This window comes from Sinohyriopsis cumingii, chromosome 6, assembly GCF_028554795.1.
Source record: "Sinohyriopsis cumingii isolate HCF-2022 chromosome 6, ASM2855479v2, whole genome shotgun sequence".
NCBI lineage: Eukaryota > Metazoa > Mollusca > Bivalvia > Unionida > Unionidae > Sinohyriopsis > Sinohyriopsis cumingii.
Window position 1 is genome coordinate 16,538,880 of NC_142966.1, and position 17,247 is coordinate 16,556,126.

A 17,247-nucleotide genomic window follows, 5' to 3' on the forward strand; every position below is an offset into this window, starting at 1 on the left:
AATTTTGATCTGCAAATCTAATCTATTAACTGAGTGATTAAATTAGCTATCTTCATTTACTCACAATGTGTGCCTCGAAGATTTAACTATTGTGTGACTTCGTGTGTATATAATTCTTTCAGCCTTCCAATTTTTCAAGACATTCTTTGGGGAAGAACCAAGGACATTTGATTTCAAATGGTTAAGGTATACATTACTTCCTATAATCAGGTCTACTTGATAATTTGTATGTACTTAAATGTAGAAAAGAATTTGAACTATTTCCAGTGTTTTCCCATGGCATTAAGCTATATTTGCACCACTATAGCTAGCTTTCTGTCGGCACCACTATAGCTTTCTGTCAGCATCACTGTAGCTTTCTGTCAGCACCACTATAGCTTTTTATCAGCACCACTATAGCTTTCTATCAGCACCACTATAGCTTTCTATCAGCACCACTATAGCTAGCTTTCTGTCAGCATCACTTTAGCTTTCTGTCAGCATCACTGTAGCTTTCTGTCAGCACCACAATAGCTTTATGTTAGCACTACTGTTCCTGCAACACCATATTTATGCCGCTGCATCTTAATGGATGTTGCCACTACATTTTTCGTTGGTCATGCTCTTAAAATGCTCCACTACCCTGAAATAATGACCTGTTCTTTTGAATACTATTATTTCCATTTTTAGCTCACCAGGTCAAAAGGTCGTGTGAACTTATGGCTTGACCTTTTGGCTATCAGCCATCTCTCAGTACTTGTGAACCCTCGAAGAGATTTCATTTCTGATCAGATTTCAATCAGATTTAATATTTAAGCTTACATTATCAAAATCTTGGACGATTTTAATTACGAGTTATGTTCATGCATATCAATACGGTGATCTTGCTTCTGATTGATTTTGATGGCATTTGTTATGCAAGCTATTTAAGCTTGAGAAGAACTCAGATGACTTAAGTTATGAGCCACATCAATACGTCAAAATGAGGTCATCTTGCTTATGATTGATTGAGCTGGTGAACACTTTAGAGGCCACAGTTCTGATTAGATTCTGATTAGATCTGGTATGTAACCTTATATCATCAACATCTTGCAGAAGTTTGATTATAAACAACATTCACACAAAACTAATCTGGTGATATTGCATCTGATTATCTGAGCTTGTGAATGCCTTGAGACCATATTTACACTCAGAATTTGATGAAATTGACTGTGTAAGCTTATATTATCGATACCGTTGATGGGTTCAATTACAAGTGAAGCCCATACATATTAATAAGGTGATCTTACATTTGATTGATTGACCTTGAGAAGAATATAAAGACTAAATTTCTGAGGAGATTTTGATTAGATTTATTGTGTGAGTTTATATCATCAAGATCTGGTATGAGTTCAGTTGTGAGAAACATTCAGGCAGATTATTTATGCATTTGGTGGCTGAGCTTGAGAACACTCTAGACCCCTTATTTATGGTCAGATTTGGTAAGTTTATATCATCAGTATATCATATAAGTTCCGTTATGAATGACATCCCTGCAAACTAATGAGGTAATGTTGCATCTGATAGGCTAAGTTTGTATGTAAGCTTAATCATTGAGACCTCAGTTGAGGTTTGATTATGCAACAACCATGCATATTAATGAGGTGATCATGTATCTGATTGGCTTAGCTTGTGAATACTCTAAAAGGCATTTCTGATCAGATTTTTCATTAGATTTGGAATGTAACCATGTATCATCAAGATCTCAGATAACTTTGATTATGAATAAGATCTACTCAATAATCAGGATCCAGGCTGATCAGAATAATGGGAATTGAACCTGAGGTTTTCTGGTCAGGAGTCCAGCATATTAACCACTGAATCACTTCAACTCCCATGGGTGGTGATCTGATAGTTTCCATGTTATGCCTCCAATGGCAGGGCATCAGTGGGGTAGGACAGCCGAAGTAATCCATACTGATTGGACAGATTAATTCCCCTTTTGAATTAAGTGTGTGTTACTTAAGCATTAGGGACTAGTTCCCAGTGACTGAAAGAGATCCAGGAGAGAATGCTGATTGTATAAAATATCATGCCCCTCTTAAGCAGAGAAAATGATGCTATTGACATGGCCAAGAAAAGAGGATTAATTACACCAACATTAATAGACATTAATGAAACCAACATTAATAGACTTTAATTGCACCAAAAGTAATATACATTAAGTACGCCAACATTAATATACTTTAATTACACCAACATTCATAGACTTTAATTGCACCAACATTAAGAGACTTTAATTACACAAACATTAATTTACTTTAATTTCACCGACATTAATTACACCAACATTAATAGACTTTAAATGCACCAACATTAATAGACATTAATTACACCAACATTAATAGACTTTAATTGTACCAACATTAATAGACTTTAATTATACTGACATTAATTACACTAACATTAATAGACTTTAATTGCACCAACATTAATAGACTTTAATTACACCAACATTAATAGACTTTAATTGCACCAACATTAATAGACATTAATTACACCAACATTAATAGACTTTAATTGCACCAACATTAATAGACATTAATTACACCAATATTAATAGACTTTAATTGCACCAACATTAATAGACTTTAATTTACCAACATTAATAACATTAATTACACCAACATTAATCTACAATAATTACACCAACATTAATAGACTTTAAATATACTGACATTAATTACACCAACATTAATAGACTTTAAATACACTGACATTAATTACACCAACATTAATAGACATTAATTACACCAACATTAATAGACTTTAATTGCACCAACATTAATAGACATTAATTACACCAATATTAATAGACTTAAATTGCACCAACATTAATAGACTTTAATTTACCAACATTAATAACATTAATTACACCAACATTAATATACAATAATTACACCAACATTAATAGACTTTAAATATACTGACATTAATTACACCAACATTAATAGACTTTAAATATACTGACATTAATTACACCAACATTAATAGACATTAATTACACCAACATTAATAGACTTTAATTGCACCAACATTAATAGACATTAATTACACCAATATTAATAGACTTTAATTGCACCAACATTAATAGACTTTAATTTACCAACATTAATAACATTAATTACACCAACATTAATATACAATAATTACACCAACATTAATAGACTTTAAATATACTGACATTAATTACACCAACATTAATAGACTTTAAATATACTGACATTAATTACACCAACATTAATAGACATTAATTACACCAACATTAATAGACTTTAATTGCACCAACATTAATAGACATTAATTACACCAATATTAATAGACTTTAATTGCACCAACATTAATAGACTTTAATTTACCAACATTAATAGACATTAATTACACCAACATTAATAGACTTTAAATATACTGACATTAATTACACCAACATTAATAGACTTTAATTGCACCAACATTATTAGACTTTAATTACACCAACATTAATTACACCAACATTAATAGACTTTAATTGCACCAACATTAATAGACTTTAATTGCACCAGCATTAATAGACATTAATTACACCAACATTAATAGACTTTAATTATACCGACATTAATAGACTTTAATTACACCAACATTAATAGACATTAATTACACCAACATTAATAGACTTTAATTACACCAACATTAATATACATTAATTACACCAACATTAATAGACTTTAATTATACTGACATTAATAGACTTTAATTATACCGACATTAATAGACTTTAATTACACCAACATTAATAGACTTTAATTGCACCAACATTAATAGACTTTAATTACACCAACATTAATTGCACCAACATTAATAGACTTTAATTGCACCAACATTAATAGACTTTAATTGCACCAGCATTAATAGACATTAATTACACCAACATTAATAGACTTTAATTACACCAACATTAATATACATTAATTACACCAACATTAATAGACTTTAATTATACCGACATTAATAGACTTTAATTACACCAACATTAATAGACTTTAATTATACTGATATTAATTGCACCAGCATTAACATACTGTAATTATACCAACATTAATAGACATTAATTACACTAACATTAATAGACAATGCTGCCGCTATGTGTTTCAGTCTTTTCTTTCCTCACTACAGTTTCCAGATGTGTGAATTTGCATTCACAAGCTGGTTGCTTTAATGTTTGTTGTGTTTAATGGCAACCTACCTTCTGCTTTTCAGTTTTGGACTGCTACTATAAAAGATAATGAAAAGGTGCAACCACTAAATTGACAAATGAGCAGTGCATATAAAATATGACAACCTTGACTAATGCAAATGCATTTCTCAGATCTAGATATTAAACATTTAAAACATCAGAGTCCCATGTTATGACGAGATGATGTAAACAACAATATATATGTGTATATAGTAGTCAGAATGAAGTAAGCTCGTGAATGTAAAACATTTCTTCCACAAGTGAAAATTATTAAGCCTGAAAGAATGTGCTATGTATTTTCTTCTTTCTATCTTTATTTAGGGGAATTCACAGAGAGGCATTCACTGGTGCTCATGTGGACAGTGTGTATATGTCTTGGGGCACCCCAAACTTGTACACTCTTTGGACACCAATGGGAGATGTGAAACCAGAGCTTGGAACATTAGCTGTTTGTGAGGGATCACATAAACTAGATGCAGGGTGTGTACAAATCTTAGTTAATTTGTCATGAGAATTAATTGTAGTCTGATTTGAAACAAGTTATAAAACACAGTAAAGACTGCCATTGGAAGTATTAAAAATGTATTTTGGCCTTCTGAGACAAAGGACAGCATGTTAGATGGGGGATGTTTTTCCTGTTGTTGGGATATTTTGATTCCCCACAACAGTGGCTGTTGCAGACTGAATGTCAGACATGAAAGTGACCTCACAAGCTTACACACCTAGTTTAACAAAGAGAGCTGCCTGACATGAAATTTTTTTTCTTGAGAATTAATTCAGATGTAAAATCTTTGCATGAGATCCTTAATTATTTTGAAAGGAAGACACTTATAAAGATATTGAGTTGATGTTAATTTCAGTCCAAGCAATCCCTATCTATTGCAATTAAAGTACATCATATGTTGTCAAAACAATGATAATATTATATCAGTGAACATTTCTATAGAGACCAGCTTCCCTGCCTTTTTCTGTTGGGGGGATGACCCATTATTAAAAATAACATATACAAACCTTCGGGATTAATTTTTGGTGGCTACCTGATGATTATGGTATGAATATATTAGTCCTGCTATGAATTTAAGTTTGAAAGTGATCCACATTATTAGTTCACCTGATTATGAGCATAACTTTCTGTTGGAGTTTGATAATGTAAGTCAGCCTTATAAAAACCAGGTTACTGTGACCTAATTTAAAACTTAGATTTGTAATTTCAGCCATTTGATTGTCCCATTTTCTGTTCCAATTCATTTATCACAATTGCATGCAGACTAAGTAAACTGTGTTTTCATGCTTTACTGATGCATCTTAATGGTTGGTATATTTCAGTGATATTTTCTTTCGCCACATGCCAACTCAATAGTTAGCTTAGACTCACAGCCAGTGATTAACAAGTTCTATCCAAACCAGCGTTAGTCAGGTGTCATAGTCTATCTTTTTGCAAGGCTTTCAACTCCAATTGTCTGAATCCTCCATTCTAATTGGTATATTGTAAAATGCACTCTTACTGGCAAAGGGGATCATGTTTATGAGTGAAACATCTTGCTAAATTTTTTTTGGCAGATTCAAGCATTTCCAAGAAACATATGGAAATCTGGATGTGGAAAGAGACAATCTTAAAGGTATCATCATTAGGATGTGCTTACTTTTCCTGCTTTAAACCCTTTTGATTTCAGGGCTTCTTTTGAGACATTTTTCCAGAGTGTCAGTGTGATGATCTGTATACTTTCATGAGGACAGATAGCGAAACAGAGAATTGGAGACAGACAATAATTAACGTATCATATATGATGGATGTAAAGCCAATGAAGCTATTAGGATATATATAAAAAAAAAATATTTCTTTATATAATATGATCATAATGATTTTGTTTGTCTTAATTTTTATTTAATTATTTGGTGTCCCAGAAAAGACATTTTTGTTAAAGATCTTGTTTTCATTTAATTTTAATTTATATATTTTAATTACTGAGTTCCTTGATAATTTACATAATACATAGCTTTATATTTTTAGCTGCTTGTAGTTATTGTTTGATTTAATGCTAACTTGGAAATTATTTTGTGGAAGTTGCTTTCTTTAGAAATTGAGTCATTTATTCTAGCAGTATGGCCTCAGAAATATGTTACACTGGCAACTGTGAATGACATTTTTGTGGTAGAATGGTAGAATCTGATCACTGAAATGAATTGTGTGTGTGAACTCTATAGTAATTTAACAAAGGCCAGTCTAGGCACTTGCACTGTGTGTGTGAACTCTATATAAATTTAACAAAGGCCAGTCTAGGCACTCGCACTACGTTGCTGATGTACAGATTATCAGAGAACTGTTGCTTTTGAAATGAAATGGAGTGACCATTTTCATTGTCTGTGACATTGATGGTAGAAATGGGCAATTTTGATTGCAATAATTAAGAATTGGTAATACAAGTTGTGTCAGGTGCAAGTTAACAGAATAGCCGTCATTAATGTGTTCCTACTTGTAGACATTTGTCAGATGGTATAAGCTCATCTTTGCTGATATTCATATTCAAGTAATATTCCACAGAACGAGATAGATAGAGGGTTGAGAATGAGAAACAGAAACCAGTGCAATGAATAATCACATGACCTTAGTGTATTTATATTAATTGTTGAGACATGGTAATACTTACTAATCATGTCAGAGTCATTTTGTTATGCTTAGGTTCAATTTCAGGAACCACATACTGTGTACTTGGGATATAATTTAGCCCAGGAAATACAAAATTGTGTATTGTCATATCCAAATTTAGTAAAAAAATATATCAAACACTGGAAGAAACCTTTCAGTATGCTTTGTAATGTCCAGTACTTTGTTATATCTGGATTTTACAGCTTCTGGCTTTTTGTAATAATTTTGTGCAGGCTTCTTTAATTGTTCTTTATTTTTATCTTGCCTATTACTATTATCAGTGGAGATACATAATGTTTTCACATAATGACAACCAGCTTATTAGTTTTCCCCAAAGCAAGTTATTATAACTGTTACAGCACAAGTTTTTGTTATATGATTGTGTGCATGAACGTCCCAATGTTGGCCTTGCTTGATTGGAGTCATATTGTAGCATGAATCATTATCAGTGATATTTCAGTAGACCTCATGACCTTTCAGTAGGACCACTCCAGTGGCCTAGTGGTTAGAGCGTCCGCCTCGGATATGGGAGGTTGTGGGTTCAATCCCTGGCCGAGTCATACCAAATACTCACAGAAATGGTACTTACAGCTGCCTCATTTGGCACTCAACATTAAGAGGTTAGTGTTAGGACTGGTCGGCCTGGTGTCAGGATAATATGGCTGGGTGGAATATGATGCTACATGTCTGCAGCATGATGCCCCAGTGCTAGACATCACTATAAACTGTCACACTGCAGACATCGTAGCAATATGACTGAAAAATTGTTAAAGCTAAGTTAAAAATCCGATTCACACACACACCTTTCAGTAGACCTCCAACTGTGTTCTTTTATTATGTATCTCATTTCTTTAAGCTTACATTGATGAAAAGCTGATGCCAAAAATATATAGGTGTTTGGTTGGTCTCATTATAACTGATGTGATAAAATGTGATCTCGATCATTAGTGAAATTAACTGCATATATCGTTTTTTTATTATATAGGAATGGCTCTATACATATACACTTATATTGGTTGATTTGCCAGTTAAATTATCCTTTGGAATAAGTGTTCCTTATTTTATTGCAGGTACAGGGTGGTTCACATGTGATCCATTTGAAATAACCACTAAATTTGGTGGAAAGTGGAAAACATCAGAGTTCCAAGCAGGAGATGTTCTTATATTTACAATGAGGTTTGACTTGTTAGATTTTTTCCCTCCCTTTTTTCAAATTTACATGCACACTGGTTTTGCTTCAGGTGTTTACTGTTTTAACCTGTTCTCTAAGTAAATTTAGAGGCATTTAAATATCATATTTTGTGTCAGTTTTTGTTTATAATTTACTCTTGTCCACTTAATTTGTTATCAGACTTGTTGCTATGCTATATTATTTGGTTACTGTTTTAAACCAGACATGCCTTTATAAATGAATAATATATCCAATATTGATAGAATATTGTGGTTGTGTACCAGCATTCCATAGATAATTCATGCTACAAGTTCATTACTTTTGAAACTGTTCCGGTTGGCATACCAGTACATTTCTTTGCCAGACTCATTTGAATATGTTCAATCAAAAAGTTTTATCAGATTGGTAGATCTGTTCTTTCGCTGATGTGATATTAGGTTTTATGTTCTTAAGATCATTTGTATCCACAGGACATCTCAACAAACAGCAGTCCATTATGTTAAAAAATGGACTCTTTACCTTCATTTGTTCCTTTAGGGGTACTTTGTTTTAGGCCAGATACTGTAGGTACCCTTTCATTTGGGAAGATTTGTCAAAAACGATAGTCTACTATGAAGTGAGAAGTACTTTTGACACCATTACTCTTCTGTGCCAGTTAAAAGTGCAACCCATTACTTGTACAAAATATTGACAGATTTTCAACAACAAAACATTGTCGCCAATTATAAGCATGCCATCTCTTTAAAAAAACTTTACATTAAGCAGGCTACATGTGCTTTATGGTGGGTGAAATGTTGCAAATATGAGTTAGTTTTTCATTTTGAAATTTCAGTTGAGATGGAAGATAACTTTATCCCATTGTATCAACTTGCAGTTTTAAATCCATTCTGTGTAAATCTGTTTTGAAGATGCATTTTTTTATGTTTTTAGAACAGTCCATATGTCAACTGCAAACTTGACCAACCTTGTGAGAATAAGCTGTGATACCAGGTAAGCCATAAATGCTGATACCAGGTAAGCCATAAATGCTGATACCAGGTAAGCCATAAATGCTGATTACCAGGTAAGCCATAAATCTGATACCAGGTGAGCCATAAATGCTGATACCAGGTAAGCCATAAATGCTGATTACCAGGTAAGCCATAAATGCTGATTGCCAGGTAAGCCATAAATGCTGATTAAGTTGACACGTTTATGAGTAGCAGCACACAGTTAATAAAAGTTGTTACAAACATGTCCTGTTCTTATTCTGCTTCTAGATTCATTTATGTGGACTGGGGAGGGGAGGAAATTTGTAAAGGACTTGAAATTCCCCATGAATCTTTTCTGAAATGATGCTTAAAAACACTGGACTTATTGTTAAAATCTTTATCCCAGTTTTAATGCTAATGATGCTGAGCTTTCTATCTGGGCATGCAGGACTCATGCAGATTATGATTGTTTTTTATGTAGTTTATAATGAAGGTAGCATTGACATACTGGGATAAATATTTAAACACTGTCAGTATATGCCTGCCATAATGAAGAAACATATCATTTTTTGATGTGCAGCCATCTGTTCCCTATTTCATTTCAGCACAATAATGTAAGCTCTCCCCCCTTCTGGCATTACTACACCTTGTAAATAGCTTGCATTTCAGGGGTAAGGAACAAACCTATTGATTTCTGGATCAAAGGTCAGAGTCACTGTCTGAAAGAGAAAAATGGCTTGTATATTTAGTAAGGAAGAAATATGCAGTTAAATAGTAACAGGTCAAGATCATTTTGACTCAAAGAAGAAAATTGGTTTCTTCACAGTATCATTAATTCTACATACACATGTGGAAGAAACTTTGTGGAGGGCATACACTTTGGGTAAGGAATAAGCTTGTCGATTTTGGTGTCAAAAGGTGCATGATCAGGGTTATTGTGACTAAGAGAAGAAAAATGATTTCTGTGCAGTAATTTGGTTCTGCATTACAGACTAGGACTAACCTTTGTGCATGACTTGCACTAGGATTAAGCTATAGGCCTTTAGATTTGGTTGATGTCACTGTGGCTGACCAAAAAAATTTGGTTTCTGCAAAAATTAATTATCTTCATTAGAGTTTTTGGAAAGCTTTGGGTGAGAAAGAAGCCTTTTATTTTGGGGGCACAAAGGGTCAAACTCACTGAATGAAAGATGATAAGCAGCTTTGATTAATAACTTTGATTCTAGACCATATTCCTTGACCAAAGTTTGTGAAGAGTTTGAACTTAAGGTATGGGAGAAGACTGTTGATTTTGGGGTCAGAGGAAAAAACATCATGGTCACTTTAACTCGGTGAAAAATGGGGTTTACGTAGTAACTTTTGTTATGGTGTTTGTTCTTTGACCAAACTCCGTAGATTGATTGCACTTGGGATAATGTAGAAACTTTGGGAATCAAACTGCTAAAGGACATGGTCATGGTACATCTTGTAAAAAAATTTATCTGCACAGCATATATAGGATAAAACTGCATACTTGAGTCAATTATGCCCAAAGAATGTCTGCATAGAACATATGGTGGACATATGATGTACATGTTCATGGTATTTTGTTATGAATGTTTAGTTATTTTGTATGTCCTAGCTGAAGAAAAACTGTTATGAACTAAACTTTAATGGAATTCATTTGTCACATTTTTTTTAAATCATGCTTGGCAAATGTAGATCAGGGTTTATAATCATGACAAAAGGTAGTAGCTCAGGCCCTCGAATTCTCTTGGCAAAAGAAATATCCTCTTGTTTAACTATTTAACTGTAGGAAATTCAAAGTCTTTTTATCTGCATTCATCTCCTAAGTTGGTGTATACAGTTTTCACAATACAGTGAAGAATGCCGTATACCGTATGTAAATCCCGAAACTTGAGCCATCGTCCTCATAACTGATTGAACTCTTGACCTTTTTCAGGACTTGACCTTATTCAGGACTTGACCTTTTTCAGGACTTGCACCTTATTCAGGTTGTTTTGTTCTTTTTTAGAGCTAAGTTGGAGTTCTTCAGAACTCTGGCAAGTTCAGATCATAATTAAAAATTCAGCTCAATATAATAATTTACACTGCATGATCCCATGGTCTTTGCACAATCAGCAAGAAACTTAAATTGCTAAAACTTAAAATTAAAAAATAAATCATACTGTAACAAGACATTTGTATTAAAGTTGCAATATCTTATTCTAAATTTTGCAGATGGCAGCGTGCTAGTGAACCCGCTGACCCAAGATATGTGGGTGATATGAACATCAAGGCCATGCCTAAATTTGGATTGTATGGAAGTGATGAAAAGAGCTCTAGCAGGGAGATTACTATTGAGGAGTTAAGAATGAAGTGGGGACTGGAATGATTATAAATCAGTTTGTTTGGGGGGGGGGGGGAGATAAAATTACTTAATGGTTTCTCTAAGGTTCCTAAACTTGTAAGATGATATGAAGCTGCAAAGGCAAAGGTACAGTTTAATAATCTATACATTTATTCACTTTTGAAAAGTAAATGTAAATTTAACAATGCACGTATCGTACAAAAACAATTTTGTTACAACAAAAGGTTTAAAATGCATTGTCAAAACTAAAGAAGTTTGATGCATTACCTTCAGTTATTAAAGTTTATTAAAGAAGAATGCAAGTAAGTTCTCAGATCATTGTTAAGAAATAACTATTCTTGGTCTACAATATTTTTTCTCTATCATTATTAATATTTGTGTATAAAAGATGAGCATTCAAATTGCTATAATAAATGGAAGGTACTGTATATGATCTAGAGAGCTTTCTTGTGTTTTTAACATGTCACATTTATAAAGGCTATCAGAAATATTAAATTCTCTTGAATAAGCAACGCATTAGCTGTTGTGATACAGAGAATTTTCAAATCAAAGGGAATGTTGCTCATTATCTTGACTTCAGTGCATACTTCTTTTTTCCATTCACTATCAACTAAACTGGTTCCTTGCACAGTATTGCAGGGGAAAGCATGTTAAGTTTTTTAGCTCACTGGTTGTAAAGCAAAATGAACCATCCATTCAGCATCTGGTATGCATTAACAGTCGTTATTTTCAACCTATTCCTGGTAAACTGCCTTACCACTTTCAACCAAATTGAACAGAGAGCATCCTTGCATAAAGACCTTTCCCGTATTTGCAAATGATGCAGATCTACAATTAGATATACAACTGTTAGTAAGTGTAGGAAACCTTTAAACAACTTTTTCTCTAAAATCAATGAATAAACTTTGTCCGAGCTTAATGGAAAGCATCCTGGCATGATGATCTTTCAAATTTATGCAAATGATCCAGGTCCACCATTAGATATGGCTGCCATTACTAAAAATAGAAAAACCTTTAAAACTGGATTTTAAAAAAAAAACTGCTGGAAAAATTTGATCCAATTTGACTGAAAGGCATCATGACATGGAGACCTTTCAGTTTATACAGATGATGCCACCATTACAAAAAACGAGAAGAGTACTAAAATCCAAAAACTACTGAATAGAACTTGACCAGCCTTGACAGAAAGATATTTGCATGAAGACTTTTTAAGTTTGTGTACATGATTGTGATCCGTCATAAATAAAAAATACAAATTAAACAATTTCTCCAAAATCACTAAATAAATTTAACTATACTTGACAGAAAGCAATCTGGCATGAAAACCTTTCACATTATACAAATAATGATCCTTGAAAGATTTGTTTTTCGAAATTAGGGAATCAACAGCACTGGAGGAATTTAAACACATCAAGCTTACTACTGGATGATGTGGCCAACTGTTCTTGCATATGGCGGTTAAAAAATTTCAGTTAGGTGAGTGATCTTAGGTCCATTTTGGGCCTCATGTTTGTGAATCTACCTCCAGGATAGATGAATGGTATTACGAAGTACTTATCTGCTTATTAGTTAGCTGTTTGAGTAACACTGCATTAAGTTATGCATTATCTATAGAGCTTAATTTGATTTGCATATTCTTGTTAGCTTAATTTTATTTGCATATTCTTGTAAGCTTAATTTGATTTGGATATTCTTGTTAGCTTTAGTATATATGGCTTAATATGATCACTTGAATTGATTATTTTCACTGTGATTCTTGCATATACATATTTTCAGGAAAGATAATTGTTATTTACCTTAGAATATTCACTGGCACAAGGCTGCTGAAATACTTTGTATCATCAATTTAGTACAGATATTGCATGTACTTAATGGTCACAAAGAACAACAAACTTGTGTAATCAGATCATCCTTAAATTTTCCTTTTATTGGCATGCTTTATATATACACTGTATATTTAAATGTCTCTTCAGGGCAGTAGTATAGTGGAAAGTTAATTTATAGCACAGATCATTTCAGATAAATAATTAATTTTTAACCACTGGTTGATAATGTATATAACAATATTTTCAAAAGGTAGCCTCAGGGCAGTTTTTATTTCAGTGCTTGATTATGAAAGGCAGGCTGATAAAAAAATTTTGATGAAGCTCAAACCACAAAAAAGTAGATATGGTAGAAAATATATTTTGTTATTTGCTTGTTTAAAATTTGCTTAATTTGGAAAAAACTGTGATGTGTGACTTTTTAAATTTGTCAGAAATGACAACAGCATGATCATTCAAATTCATGAAAATCCAAGCTTAAGGAAACCAAAAAATGAGATGTTTTTATCTATTCCAGGTTTTTTTCAAAATAAATTTTGAAAAAGTATTGAGTTACTTATAATTGGTGTTGATTTATGAAATTTATCTAATAATGGCTTCCATTTGCTTGTGATGATCAGTTAGACCTGCTGGTACCTAGGGTCAATAACAGTGGCATAACTCGAACAGCATATTTTCCCAGCTTGATTTGAAGGATAATATAGTTTTGTTAGGCGACATCTTCAAAGGAAAGGAGACATTCTACAATCTACATTGGTATCTGCTCAGATAATAGTGTATACACACGTACTACCTCACTAAATCTAAATGGCTCTTTTTTCCTTTATTCTAGGCAACTGTTTCAAGTTAGCTTCATAGTATCTACCCCCTGTGGAGTGGGTTGAGGGGGCTAACATTGTACATACATGTTCAGTAAGATTTTGTGTTTAGCTCAGTTTTTCTGCAGGCTGTATAAATATTGTTATACCTGGATTCTTGAAACCCTGTACAGGAATGTATCTTGACGAAGACCACACTTTTAAAATAAAAGTGAGTTACTTCTAGAATGCAAATTCTTTTTTTATTTTCTAAACTTGATGAGGATATGCATCTAGATGATTACTACACCCTTATAATGTGAATCTATGTCACCCACTTTTCACACTTCATTGCCTTTGTTGAAGAAAACAAAAATTCAATTTCAAGTTTATGCCTCAAACTCAGTTATTGCTAGAATCATAAAAATGAGATGAGTGTTGGATCTCTGTTAGTACCGCAGTTTAACAAGACTTTAAAGGCACAGTGACCTTCATTTCACATTTTACTAGCATAAGCTAAAATGTTGCATTAATTTCATGACCAAATAGATTTTTTACACCTTTTATATATACTGTTATCCCTACATTCATGCAGTTTACTGAGTGGATGCATCTTGACAAGCACTACACCCTCATTAGTCCTGTAACATGCAACACAGTAACTTAAATATTTATGGTCAGAATGTAACTTCACTATCGCATCTTATCATGGAGCAAGGAAAGGTTGAGTATCTTCATATTTCAGGTTGTGATATACTGTTGCTAAACATTTTAATTGAAATGTAGCACTAAGAATACATACGAATTTTCATTATTATACTTGTCATTTAAGCTTTATCTTCAAAATGCTGCTGATCAGTTGTGTCACCAGTTATTATGTGACATTATGATATATTTGTATCAAACAGCAAAAACTTTACCCACAATGAAACTAACACTAAGAAAAAATATTTTCCTATTGCCATGTTGGTTTTGTTATAATAAAGAGAGACTACCATACATTGGTCCATCAAACTTTAATAATTTGAACAACAAAACACTTGCACAGACTGCATAAAATGGGGATTACATCTTCAGTCTAAAGGCAGGTTAATGAGATTCATTCATACACTAGTAAGGGTATGTGTTTATTTCAGGCTAAATACATAATTTAGGCCAGCTAATGATGAGATTCATCCATACACTAGTAAGGGTATGTGTTTATTTCATGCTAAATACATAATTTAGGCCAGTTAATGATGAGATTCATTCATACAGTAGTAAGGGTATGTGTTTATTTCATGCTGAATACATAATTTAGGCCAGTTTGCATTTCAATAAGCAGTGCTGTGCAAAATGTGTGTAAAGAAGATGTCAAAAAATCATTTCAAGTGAACATGGGTTTTTATTGCCACAGTGATCGGTGTTGGAGAAACCAGGTAGAATTTTGACTTCACTGACGCGATCGTGATCACTGAGGTGACGCTCGGAGTTGTATTTTCAACAACACGCTGCACTGCAGTATTGATTTTGCGAAGAATGGGAAGCGACTCAGAATTCATGATTTGTGTAGTAACGCGAAATGTTTACGTTTCCATGATGTGGTCGGTGAACAACCGCTGACAAATCAAGGTGGCCTCTTTGATAGATTCGGGCGCATTATTGCCGGCGTGAAACGGATCCCACTAGTCTTTTCATACGATCCACGAGTTCATTGACCTGTTGGTTTATATACACACGTTTGAGTAAGCGTGCTTTTCACTGGTTACATAGATCACATCAGCGTTTTGTGAAAATAATTGCCGGCCGTGATATTGCTACGTCGTTAACCTAGCTACCCGGTTCACGATGGGGCAAATATCCTTGTGAAAAGCATATCTCTGGATACAATTAATGTTTGCCTGGAGTACTACCGAAGATATGACTGGATTCCAACAATCGATAATGCCCGGAGAAGAAACTTTAAACCTCGTTGATTCTGCATGTAACAAACATGATTTCACTTATAACATCAGGCGATATTCGTGTGCGTGTGAGCGCTGACGTGGATCTCAACCATGAGTTGAACGCGATGGCAGGATCGGCTGTCAGCGAAAGAATTTGCCAGATGTATTGTTCAAGGAGGAATGAAGACTAAGATTGACATAACTTTCGAGCGAACCCTGTCCTCAAGATACTACACTCCACATGGTTATTGGAAGGGCGAAGTAGCTGTTGGAAAGTTACCCACGAGGTCCTCAGCGTGGCTCGAACTATGATAATAGAAATTTCAAACCCTTGCTTTACCTCTACAGAATGATTTTGATTTTATATGTAAATTAAGTATCTGACTTATAAACGAAGTATACTTCACTTTGCTAGTTAAATATGAGCCATTCCCTTCACTTACCGGTCGCTTATAAGTGACCTATATTTTAATTAGGCATTTTATACATAGATCAAAGTATACATCACTTATAACTGAAGTATAAGGCATTCGTTCACAACACATACACGTGGTATCAGAGCGAATTTCCACAAAATTGAATGAAATTGGGTTTGAAAATAGTTGTTTGCCACCCCACCCCACCCCCGTTCCCCGGCTTGACAAGGAACTGTATTCTCCTAAGAATGTGAGTAATCAGTTTGATACACTGTACACATGAAAATGGCTATCTATAGCTTCTGGTCTCAAAACAATCTCATACACTGCCATTTAAATGTTAAGTTGTGAAATGATTTCATTACACTAGCCTGCGGCTTTGAGTAAACACATCTGAAACAGGTTGCATACTGTCACAAATTTAGCTGAAATAAAACAAATATGTAACAGTCATAAACATTATTTATTCCCCAAGTAATAAATATAATTCTTCTTTCGAACATGCACCTCGATCAGAACCCATGATCATCATGTAGGCCCCCATTAATCAGTTTGAAAGCAGGTTTCAATTAATCGGCAGAAGTGTACTCCGTAGTCTTTTTTTCCGAATCCGATAGCCATTCTACTTCAGCTGGTCAATGAGTGCAGTCCCATATTCAGACTTTGGCTGGTAAATGAATGCAGTCCCATATTCAGGCTTTGGCTGGTAAATGAATGCTGCTCCAAATTGAAACTTTTGTTGGTAAATGACTGATGTGCCAAATTAAAATTTTGGCTGGTAAATGTACGTTGTCCCATATTCAGACTTTGGCTGGTAAATGAATGTTGTCTCATATTCAACCATCAGCATGTGAATTGCAGAATATTTATGTACACTGTCTGATGCTGGAAAGAGTAAATAAACAAAACCGCCAAT

The 17,247-nt window shown here is 33.7% G+C and overlaps 1 protein-coding gene across 7 annotated transcripts in view; it reads left to right on the forward strand.

Annotated features, from left to right (window-relative positions):
• Positions 1-13,740, forward strand: part of LOC149796425 (uncharacterized) — a 39,077-nt gene extending 25,337 nt beyond the window's left edge. For all 7 annotated transcript variants that reach the window (XM_089961092.1, XM_089961088.1, XM_089961090.1 and 4 more), the window contains 6 exons: positions 123-186; positions 4,553-4,711; positions 5,792-5,850; positions 7,949-8,054; positions 8,980-9,039; positions 11,241-13,740. In XM_089961092.1, the coding sequence (XP_089817218.1) occupies positions 123-186; positions 4,553-4,711; positions 5,792-5,850; positions 7,949-8,054; positions 8,980-9,039; positions 11,241-11,394 (602 nt within the window). In that variant the 3' untranslated portion in view covers positions 11,395-13,740. The remainder of the gene's footprint in view (positions 1-122; positions 187-4,552; positions 4,712-5,791; positions 5,851-7,948; positions 8,055-8,979; positions 9,040-11,240) is intronic.
• Positions 13,741-17,247: the final 3,507 nt, after the last annotated feature.